General features: G+C 39.6%; 1 protein-coding gene across 1 annotated transcript in view; it reads left to right on the top strand.

Moving 5' to 3' along the window:
- The window catches only part of SLC9A7 (solute carrier family 9 member A7), a 153736-nt gene that overhangs the window by 67451 nt on the left and 73784 nt on the right, over window positions 1-12501 (top strand). Inside the window, exons 2-3 of the mRNA XM_082610009.1 lie at window positions 8583-8782; window positions 10520-10597. Of these exons, the coding sequence (XP_082466135.1) occupies window positions 8583-8782; window positions 10520-10597 (278 nt within the window). The remainder of the gene's footprint in view (window positions 1-8582; window positions 8783-10519; window positions 10598-12501) is intronic.

The raw sequence follows: 12501 nt of genomic DNA, 5'->3' as shown, positions 1-12501 counted from the left end.
ATCCAGATGAATGGATAAAGAAGATGTGGCATGTATATACAATGGAATATTACTGAGCCATAAAAAGAAACGAACTTGAGTTATTTGTAGTGAGGTGGATGGATCTAGAGTCTGTCATACAGAGTGAAGTAAATCAGAAAGAGAAAAACAAATGCCGTATGCTAACGCATATATATGGAATCTAAAAAAAAATGGTACTGATAAACCTAGTGGCAGGCAGGAATAAAGACGTAGGCATAGAGAATGGACTTGAGGACACGGGGGCGGTGGGGGAGAAGCTGGGGCGAAGTGAGAATAACAACGACCTATATACACTACCAAATGTAAAATAGTTAGCTAGCGGGAAGCAGCAGTATAGCACAGGGAGATCAACTCGGTGCTTTGCGATGACCTAGAGGGGTGGGATAGGGAGGGTGGGAGGGAGGCTCAAGAGGGAGAGGATGTGGGGATATATATATGCATATGGCTGATTCACTTTGTTGTACAACAGAAACTAAGACAGTATTGTGAAGCAATTATAATCCAGTAAAGATCTATTTAAAAAAAAGTTCAGTCATTGAGTCCAAGTCTGCCTCCTTGGTTCCTAGTTTTCAATGAAAGACTCTCTCACTCTTCCATTATATACTAGAATGGGCATCTCCATTTTGTAAAGACTGTCAGAAGGTATGTGGTATCTGGTCACCCATAGAGAAATGCTGTGCAGCACAGCAATGATGAGAAGATGTTCCTGGTGTCCCAAGAACTTCATGGGACGATATAATGATTTTTCCATACCTTGTTTTCCCAAGTAGATATCTAAGACCTAAAGTCATTTTCTTCCTCTTATTCTTAACTGTGACATTCCATATTTAGGGAAACTACTTAGAAATGATGGTGTTTTTTGACTCACATAAACTTGTTGCATGTTGGTTTTAATCAAATCTTTGGAATTTTAGCTGTTGAAGAAGAGGAACATTGGATTGGAGGTTGAACTCTTGGCTAATGGGCCTGATTTTCACTATTTTAGTATCTCATATACTGATGGAAGCAAGACAGAACATTTGTCTTGAAGGGCTACAGACTCAGTTTATTTCTTTAATTAAAGTCAAGCTTTATCAGAATAGCATTGGCTGGCTGATTGACGATTCACAAATTTTCTGTTGTATTGTCAAGAGTTATCAGATTTGAAGCAGCTAGAACTCTCATACATTGCTTGGCGCTGGGTAGATTGTTGCAAAATGGTATAGTAACTCTGGGAAATGATTTGACCAACTCTTATAAAGTTAAACATACACTTGCCCAATGACTGAGCATCCCACTCTGGGTACTTGCCCTAGAGAATTGAAAACATGTTCACATAAAACCCTGTTTTATGGATGTTCATAGCAGCCTTATTTGTGATAGCCAAAAGTATGCTTGACATAATTAGGCATTAGGGAAATGCAAATTAAAACCACAGTGAGATATCACTTAACACTCTCTAAAATACATACAATCAAAAGACAATAACAAGTGTTGTAGAGCATGTAAACAACCTATAACTCTCATACTTTGCTGGTGGGGATATAAATTGTATAAAATGGTATACAGTTTCCCAAATGGAAAACAGTTCAACAGTTTCTTAAAGTAGTAAACATAGATTTACCACATGACACAGCAGTTCTGCTCCTAGGTTTCAACCCTAGAGAAATGAAAACATATGTCCATACAGACTTGTATGCAAATGTTCATAGTAGCATTATTCATAATAGCAGAAAAGTGGAACCAACGCAAATGCTCATCAACTGGTGAATGGATAAACAAAATATGGTATATCCATACAATGGAATACAATTCAACAATAAAAAGTAATGAAGTACTAATACCTTTCTTCCACACTGGGTGAGCCTTGAAAACAGTATGCTAAGACAAAGAAGCCAGACACGAAAGAGTACATATTGTATGATTCCATTTGTATGAAATGTCCAGAAAAGGCAAATCTATAGAGAGAAAATAGATCAGTTGCCTGGGGCTGGGAGTGGGAAACAGAGAGTGACTGCAAAAGGAAATGTTCCAAATTAGATTGTGATAATTGCACAACTCTGCGAATATAATAAAATCATTGAATTGTACACTTAAAATGAGGAATTTTATGATATGTAAATTGTACCTCAATAAAATTGTTTTTAGGGCTTTCCTGGTGGCGCGGTGGTTGAGAGTCCGCCTGCCGATGCAGGGGACACGGGTTCGTGCCCCGGTCCGGGAAGATCCCACATGCCGCGGAGCGGCTAGGCCCGTGAGCCATGGCCGCTGAGCCTGCGCGTCCGGAGCCTGTGCTCCGCAATGGGAGAGGCCACAACAGTGAGAGGCCCGCGTACCACACACAAAAAAAATGTTTTTAAAATGTATTTCACTACATATTCAAAACAAGTAACGAAAATATTTTAAATGAATTCTCCTTGAAACGAATATATCAATGAATAGCACAGCTGCCTAATAAGTAATAGAACAAGTAGAAAAGGATATTGAAAAGGCTGTAACATACATTCTTAAAACCAGAGTCGCTTAAATGACCCCCAAACCTGAAAAATCATTGTCACTGCTGGCATCCATTGCATCCTCTTTATTTGCTCAGTTAGACATAGTTATCATTCTCTTCAAACACTGTGTAACGGGATGTGGAATGGGATGCTTTCTTTTCTCAGAATTTCAGATGAAGCTTTAGAACTCAGAATAACTACAGTGCTGTAAAAATCCCCATAGCGGTGGCCAAACCGAACTGATGATCATCTGCTCCCAGTAGCTCATATAAGGGAAGGTGGAGTCTTGTTAGAGAACAGTGCATCCATGAACCTGTTTCCAACTCCTTAACAAAGGCTTATTAATAGAGACATTTAAAGATTGCAGCAGGTGGATAGCTGTCTAGAATTACAGCTGAGTGTCGATTTGTTCAACTGTCTTCCCAACAACCTGAGTCACAAAAGCAGAAACTGGCACCAGACTAGTGGGGCTAGTTCCTTTAATGGCCTCATAGCATTTTTGAACAATGCTTTGTCCATAATTAAATTCCTTCCTCATACCACCGATGGGCACATGCATAAATTGTACATAGGGTTCTTTTTTTGGTTATGTGTTTCTTTTAAACATTAGAAAAGTTGGCAGTTGTATACCATCAGCACAATATGAAAATACAGGAGTTTTTTCATACTCAAAAGTTGAAACAGTCTTGAGTTTTTTCTACTGAAAATGTCTTGAATTTTTGCACCTTTGGAGTTCCCCATGTTGCTTTAAGCTACATCAGATGTCAAAGGAATTTCATGTATATTTGCTTTCTGTAAAAGTTCAAAACTAAATTCTTTCCTAGCATTAGTCATATACCTGTGAAATCAGTGAGTCTCTTTTCATCAGCTGACATGTGATATTTTTCTGGCCCCCACACAGTAGATTATTGCTCTATGTAATCTGGAACACTATGATGTTGATCCAGTAAAGTTATTAATGCCTCTTGTTCTCCATCATTTTTTTGGGAATACTGAAGTTTCTGAGCTTTGAAAAATATCTAATGTCAAATGCTAATTCCTTGTAGTTATGACCCCTTTATAGTACCCTGTCAGAGGATGTCTTCCATATCTAGAAGACGAAAATATGCCATTCATGTTTTTTCCAAGTCTTTGTTGATATTCTCACTAAAATACCCCTCTGCAGTCCTAATGTCTTATTCTTTCTTGAAGTGGAAGATGCCACACGTGAACTTAATATAGCAATGACTGTCCTTTTGTGCCATGGACTAGAGTGGTAATAAATATGAATCTAAATGTCTGAGGAGCTACTCGAACTCTACCTTGAATTAGCAGCAAATCCTGTTGCTTGGTATATTTTTGGTCAAAACTATCAATTAGGACGTTTTAACCTGTATCTTTGCTGTGAGGGGGCTTTGTTGCCATATTTTAACACAAGGGGGCAGCATCATCACCTTCACTGTCTCCATCACATCTTTAGCATGGGCACATTGGACCTGGGTAGGGAGGGAAAGATTTTATAAGTATGTACTATTATTTTTAATATTCGTCATCTAATAATGCTTCTACGTATGACGGTGATGATTACAGAGAGAGACTCCAAGGGTATTTCCTGTAGTTGAGGAATTTGTCTGCAAATAAAAGCCTCCTGTAAGGAAAAATCTCTTCTTTCCCTTCTGCTCTCAATACTCTTACTGGACATTTCTGTGACCACATGTGTGGGAGTTTTCTCACACCAAAGCAATTCTCCAGCTCTCTAGTAGATACCGACTGAGTATCCCACAATTTAACTCAACTCTGACACTATCTACTTGGAAATAGCATCAGATCCCACAGGCCTCATAAGAAGACCCCTGCCCCTCTCACTTCAGAGGTTAGTCACAAGTCCAGGTTATCACCTGAACTTCTGACCAACTGGCTATAAATCAGAGGTTCTCATGTTCCCCTCCTTAGCTTTGATCATTTGCTAAAATAGCTCCAAGAACTCAGGAAGCCCATTTACTTAACTATATTGCTGGTTTATTATCAAAGGGTATAACTTAGGAACCGCCAGATGGAAGAGATGTATAAGGTAAGGTATGTGGAAAGGGACATGGAGCTTCCATGCCCTCTTTGGGTGAGCTACCCTGTCTGGCGCTCCACGTGTGCAGCAACCCAGAACTTCTCTGAACCTGTGTACTTTGGGGATTTTTATTGAGGCTTCATTACATAGGTATAATTAATTAAATCATTGGCCATTAGTGATCCAATTAACCTCTAGCTCCTCTTCCCTGCATGGAGGTCAGGGGTGGGGTGGAATTAAAAGTTCCAACTCTGGGGACTGCCCTGGTCATCCAGTGGGTAAGACTCCGTGCTCCCAGTGCAGGGGGCCCAGGTTCGATCCCTTGTTGGGGAACTAGATCCTGCATGCATGCTGCAACTAAGAGATTGCATGCCATAACTAAGAGTCTGCATGCCGCAACTAAGAAGTCCTCATGCCGCAACTAAAAAGATCCCACATGCCACAATGAAGACCGTGCAGCAGCCTAAATAAATAAATAAATAATTTTAAAAGTTCCAACTCTCTAATCACCTGGTTGGTTCCCCTGGCAACCAGCCCTCATTCTGAGGCTAAGCCGGGAACCCCCAGCCACCAGCCATCTCATTAGCATACAAAAAGACACTTAGCACTTCAGAGATTGGGGGGGGGGTTAGGAGCTCTGTACCAGGAAACTGGGACAAAGACCAAATATATATTTCTTATTATAAATCACAGTATCACAATTCCTCTTTTGTTAGAATAGTTGTCATTGTGAAGACCCTGTGCTATTGTGGTTTATTTTTTTAGTTAGGTCTGCAAATAATGAGGCTAGTACAGAAAAGAAACAGTGAGTTATGTAAAGCAGCTATTGATTTGGGAGAAGGATAGCCTTTTGTAAATGACTTATTTTGGTTTCCTGATGAAGACACTGTTAACTGAAGAAAAACGTGTTTTATTCAGGGACCTTACTGAGTACTATACAGCCCAGGAAACAGCCTCTCAGATAGCTCGGAGGATCTGTTCCAAAGAGGTAAGGGAGGAGCCAGGATATATAGGAGTTTTTGCAGGAAAAAAAAAACAATGTGTAGTTGAACATCAAAAGATCACAAAAACCAGACCTGTCAAGTTAATGAATTTGGCGCTTTTCTATGTCTGCGAAGATGCAAGAGTCTGGCTCATTGAAATTATTCCTTTGATATGCATTTTAACTATCTATGTGCATATCATGTTTTTCTACATCTGAAGTCTCCCCAGGGCACACCTTGGGTTGGGGGAGGGCGCGGTTCCATTGGCAGCTGATGGCCGGCAATATTCTTTGTTTACTGGAATGGCAGGCAACATTTTTTTTTCCACAGCGCCTCCTCTTAGTCGTAAATTAGACCAAGGTTTGGGAGGCATTTCTTTTTTTTTTCTTTTTTTTTTTTTGCGGTAAGTGGGCCTCTCACTGCTGTGGCCTCCCCCGCTGCGGAGCACAGGCTCCGGACGCGCAGGCCCAGCGGCCATGGCTCACGGGCCCAGCCGCTCCGCGGCATGTGGGATCCTCCCGGACCGGGGCACGAACCCATGTCCCCTGCATCGGCAGGCGGACTCTCAACCACTGCGCCACCAGGGAAGCCCTGGGAGGCATTTCTTGACCAATTTGTCCCAAGGTGCTAAGAAGGCGCATTCCTAGATCAGATGAGGATTGTGTTGATAGGCCACTCAATGTGCTAAATTTTGTATTAGGCCCTGTTAATAACCTAAAATTCTCTGGATCTTCTGTTTTACTAGTCTGTTATGATCCAGGGGATGTTTTCCCTTGTTGCTTCTTCCCACATCTAGAGTTGCACTATTACAATTAATTCTATATAGAGTTAAATGTATGATCTACTATCTCAACATGTTTAGCCATCATTAATTTTGTCAAGAGGCCTGGTTACACATTGGGTAAAAATTGGGTTACAATTGGGTAAAAAGCATATATATATATTTAACTGGGGTAAATAGAGTGGACTTGTTTGGGTCCCTTTAATGTTGGGGACCATAGGGGGTCCCTTTGGCCCATCCAACCTTAGGTAGTGTTGTATCAAAACGTTTTGTTTTAATCCCATTAACGTCTGTTTTATTTATCCCATTTCTTAATAACCATCTAAAGATTTTTATCCTTTTGGGATGAGTCCCTTTAAAATTTTCACCTTTTTGGAAAGAAATCAATAGACTTTCTCTCAGGTTCCTATTTTTCTGTTAATCAACCTAATTAACAATTAATCTCCTGTTCATTAGCATCTGTAAGACCCATTGAGGGTAAGTTGAGACCACAAATGAGGCTTCCCAAACTGGTTTTTTTGTTTTGTTTTGTTTTAAACTGAGGGAGCTCTTAGGTTAGCTATTTTTTTTTTACCACCTTCTAATTTGTTTTTTCATAGGTACCAATAAAATGGCTGTTTATGAGAGCGCTCTAAAAATTCACAAATTTAGACGTTTCCCCAATTTAAAGGATCCATTGTCTGGCCATTGATGAGATATATGTTAATAGTGACACAAATCAATAACACGCTAGAGGCGTCCCCACAAGAGAGTGCAAAGGATGCAGCCTTCACAAGATCTAGAAAGTTTACTCCCCAAAATAGTCTAAGAGAGTAAAGGACCTTCGTTGTACAGGTTGACACAACGAAGGTGAGGATGACAAAGGCCCCTTATGGGCACCTCGTATGACAAATTTCCTTTAGAGTTGGCACAGTCAAGCCAGAAAAAGAGACTGCTCGGGACCCCAGTCTATTTGATTGGCTGCCAAATGGTAACCATGTGTGTACCTTCCAGAGCACAGAGACCAAGCTCTCAAATTGAGATTATTAAGAACCTCATTTTTAGTTTGTAGTAAAATTTTACAACTTTATTTTTTCACAAAAGTCAGCAAAGTTCAGGTATGTTCGTACAGGTCTTTAACAACAACCGCAACAACAATAATAAAGCAATACAGACACAGAGCACAGAGGTTGGCTTAAAAAATTATATCTGTCTGGATTTTATATATTATTTGTTCTTCAACAATGTCTTGTGAGTTCTCATATGTCTTGGTGATAAGAGACATTGTAGAACATTATACATAGGATATAATAAACATTTTCTTTCTTTTTCTCATATAACTTTCTCCATTAATGGCAAAATGAGATGGGGGAGCATTTTACCATTCTCTCTCTTAATACTGCCAGCAAAGAACTGAATATAGAGAGAAGTCTGAAGTCTTCCACCTAAGAGAGAATTGTGGAAAGTGTCTGGTGGTTATTTATGTTTTCTTTTTTTTCACATTTCCCTCACTTTTACTTGGGCGTGTGTGACTCATGTTCAGAACCAGGGGAGCAACATTTCTTCATAACTCATGGAATTAAATGCTTACACACAATTTTGCTGGTTTTTTCCTCCTAAAGGGAAAACCCTGCTAAGAACAAAATGAGATGGAAAGACTTGCAGCTAATTATGCTAGCTGTGTCAATGGCATAGCCCCAAGAAGCCAGCTCTCAGTCCCTGAATCATGACTGCGAAAATTGGCACTGTGCTGTTTAGCTCCCTAAGGGATGTAATTATTTTCTCCATGATACCCAATACTTGAAATGACCTCAGCAAAAGCATCTTTTCTTTTTTTCCCTTCCTCTAGTGTGTGGCAAAACAAATTGCATTTGTAACAACTAGAAATTCCCAAGGCCTTGTCCTCGCTGGCGGATGGCCTGAGGGATGCTGCTGGTGCAAATCAAAGAGCTCAGTGGTTCTGCTTTGTGCTGTGCTAGGCAGAAAAAAACTTTGCCTCTTATCACCCCATCTTCCTCCAGCAGAAACCTGAGAAATGAGACATGATCAGTGGTTCATAGTACTCAGAGTACTGTCATAATCCCGAAAGGTACTGTCCTACCTTGTCGTCTTGGTGGCTGAGGGACTCAGACCAGAATAGATGGATTTTTAACCCTTTTGAAGGACTGTGTAGTTGTCCCTAAAATACACATCATCTACCTGGTCTCTAAGATTACTTCAGAGTTTCTTAGTTGTTGCCATTATTCCCACGCTCTCTGTGTCCTTCCACAGGCCTGATGTTTTCTTCCACTCTGTTTCAGGGCTCATCGTCGGGGTGATCCTGAGGTATGGCACCACTGCCACCAGTGGTCATGACAAGTCACTCAGCTGCACTCAGGAAGACAGGGCCTTCAGCACCTTATTAGTGAATGTCAGTGGGAAGTTCTTCGAATACACCCTGAAAGGAGAAATCAGCCCTGGCAAGGTCAACAGTGTAGAGCAGAATGACATGCTGAGGAAGGTGAGCTCGGGCCACTCAGCGACTTTGGTCCTGACGTGGTTTTTGATTTTCCGATTCTGTCTCAACTTTGTGAACAGAAATCTTTTCACACTCCTGGAACATCAGTAACATTCCTGGCTGTCAGTTTGGCTAGGAAGCTTTTGGACTGTGATGAGGAGAAGGAACCAGATTTGAACTTGAGCCTTTTAGCTTTGTCAGACTGATGTGGGCCACCAATGGTGCAGTGGGTTCGTACATCCCACTCAGCTCCTCTCTCCAACTCCCATCTCTTTTTGATTATGTCTCTTACTCTTGTTATGGTTTAGGGATGAGATTGTTTCTTTCTTAAATTAAGATTGGTTTCTTATTTTTCTTTTAGCTTGTTATAATCAGTGTTCAGAAGTGTTACTCTTACTTCTTTGTGGTTGGTTATTTTACCATATTCTACAAACATTTATTGAGTTTCCCACTCTCATTGGTGATTGATGCCAAAGGCTTCATGAATATTCAGAGGAAAAATGTCTTGTTGTCTTAGAATTTGAGTCCATATGTTGTTTTTCATTTAATGTTGGGGGTAGCTAAAATACTCCACAGGAACAGGGGTTATATATCTCTTCACTTCACTTGGGTGATTTCCAGGATAAGCACAACATCTGTATTTATCCACATACATTCTAGTACCTTATAGACCCGGGCTTATCAGCAGGAGGGCTTCCGTATAAAGTCTAGGGATCCAAGTTGTGGGATACCCCTTTAATATGTGAAAGCTTGCAGTCAAAGAGTGTAGCCTGTGCTCCAAAAATTAAATTATTATTGTTCTCAGGATCTGCCATAATCCTTAAAGAAAATTATTCTCAACCTGGAGCGTTCAACATGCCCATCTTCTCTCTGTCCCTAAGGGCGGTCCTGGTGAGCTCTTTGCTCTCAACCCTTCATAAGAATGCATGGGATTTCCATAAACATTTGTGAAATTAAATGCAACTGAGAAAGATACCCAGTGTAATACCACACTAATGGCTGTTTACATTTAATAATTAGAATGGAGATTTAAAATAATTAATTGAAATAAGAGCCAGTTAATCTACCAACATGGACAAATTCTTTAAAAAGGTTAGGAGGCTTTATAGAATGTTTAATTCTTTTCTGGATGTGATAAGGCTTTGCTGATCGTTTCAGAGTGATTTCCCTGATTGCCTGCAGATAGTTTTAGTCCCCTTAGAGTTGATGAATTTATGTTGATATTCAGGAAGTCACTAGCACCACTGGAGACTTTGATCTAGTCCACATTACGTATCACAAATGGCTGGTCACTCAAAAGAGACTTAAATTCAGTAAGATTATTTCTATACATCATTATGTGGTAGCATACAGGAAATTAATAAAGAATCATGACTGCATCTTTTATTGTAGTTGAACCTTTATAAAGGTTTGATAAAAATCAAGATGTTTTCATTTCTTGTTTAAGAACATTGACCAGAAGCTTTCTGTGAGTTCTCAAAATTGCATTGAATTGTTGTGTCTTAATACATATTCAACAACACACCAAGAGTAGAAGGCAGAAGTACTGTGTGGAGAAGAACAGGCCAGTGCTCATGGGAACTGTGGCTTCTCTACTGTGCTGAGTCTGTGATTTTTCACATTTATGTCATTTGTTTTAAATATTCAAACTTTAGTCAGTGGCTTAAAATATTAAGCAAATATTATGGCAGCAATTGGTATTCAACAAAAAATTGGCTTTTTTTCTTTTTAAACTTTTAGGTAACATTTGATCCAGAGGTCTTTTTCAACATTCTACTGCCTCCAATTATTTTCCATGCTGGATACAGTTTAAAGAAGGTAAGGAATTTTTGCCAGTATTTCTTAAAGCATGGGAATCTCTGCTTTAATTTTCCTGCACAATATTCTAGTTTTTTTCCTTCTCTCAGATTGCTTATTACTGTGTTCTGTACCCACTCAGAGACTACAGTTGACTCATCATCAGTGACTCATTTCTGTTTTAAAGTCTAGAACTCTCATCCATTGCTGGTGGGAATGTAAAATGGTATGACCACTCTGGAAAACATGTTTGCAGTTTCTTATAAAACTAAAGTTGAAATTACCATATGACCCAGCGATTTTATTTATGAGGATTTATCCCAGAGAAATGAAAACTTCGGTTTACACAAGAAACTGTACATGGTTGTTCATAACAACTTTATTTGTAATAGCCCCAAACTGGAAACAAACAAAATGTCCTACAATAGGTGAATGGTTAAAGAAGCATCCATACCATGGATACCACTCAGCAATAAAATGGAACAAACTATTGATACACAAAACAGCCTGGATGGATCTCAAAGGCATTATGCTGAGTGAAAAAAATCCAGTCTCAAAAGGTCACATACTATATGGTTTCATTTATATAGCATTCTAGAAATGACAAAATTATAGGGATGGAGAACAAATTATTGGTTGCCAGGGGTTAGGGATGGTGGGGATGAGAAGGGGAGGGGGTGGCTGTGACTATAAAGTGGGTAGCATGAGGGAGTGGAACAGTTCTGCATCTTGATTGCAGTGGTGGTTACAAGAATCTACACATGTGATAAAATGACATAGAACTATGCACACACATTGTACCAATGTCAGTTTCCTGGTTTTGATATTGCACTACAATTATGTGAGATATAACCAGTGGAGGAAAATGTGTCAAGGTACCACGGGACCTCTCTGCACTATTTTTGCAACTTCTGTGAACCTATAATTACTCCAAAGTAAAAAGTTGAAAAAATATCATTATTGAGGGAGGGTCATTGTGTTCAGCAGCAAGGTTGGGCCTAAGCCCCTAGATATTTAAAATACCAAATACCTTTATAAATACTGTGAGTGGCTCCCTTCCTCCCCATTGTGGGACTATTCTGTGAAAATTTAGCCTCCAAAAAGGCCTACTTCAGATAACAGCCAAGGACCTTGTTTCAGCTGTCTTTCTGAAAGGGGACTAAAGGAAACCTTTTCACTGAGCCTAGAGAAGAGAGATCTTGGCTGCCAATAAAACTCAGTAGCATCCTTAGGAAGTAGAGAATGCCTTCAAAGTTGATAAACCTCTAGATAGATCAATCAAGGTAAAAAAAAAGAGGAAAGAAACAAATTACCTATATCAGGAATGAAAGAGGGGACATCAGTATAGACCCTTCATACATTAAGAGGACAATAAGAGAATAATATGAACAACTTTGTACCAATAAATTGGGCAACCCAGGTGAAATGGATGAATTTCTCAAAAGGCACAAATTACCAAAACTGACCCAAGAAGAGATGAAAAGCTTCAACAGCCCTATATTAATGAAATAAACTGAGTTCATAGTTAAAAGCCTTTATATAAGCCCAGATGGCTTCACTGGTGAATTCTATCTAGCATTTAAGGAAGAAATAATGAGTCCTACACAAAATCTTTCAGAACATAGAGGAGGGAACAGTCGCAACTCATTTTATGAGAGAGTGCCTGCCTATCAGGCTGGTTCTTCTGTCAAAGCAACTCTGCAGTTTTCAGAAGGTTTTTAAACTCTTACCAACCCACACAAATATAGTTATTTATGGAGCATATGATATAAAGAACTTTGCATATATCCTTTATTTCGGTTTTTACATACATTATTTCTGATCATCACAGAAACTCTGTAAGAATGTGAGGGTGGTAGATTACCTCACACCCCTTCTCCCCCAGGTTTCCAACTCATTTATAAACAGACACAAGGAGCTAACTG

The sequence above is a fragment of the Mesoplodon mirus genome (genome assembly GCF_964341445.2).
Source record: "Mesoplodon mirus genome assembly, chromosome: X".
Classification (NCBI taxonomy): Eukaryota; Metazoa; Chordata; class Mammalia; order Artiodactyla; family Ziphiidae; genus Mesoplodon; species Mesoplodon mirus.
The sequence above is the reverse complement of the archived record's forward strand: the minus strand, read 5'-3'. Positions and strand labels throughout refer to the sequence as shown.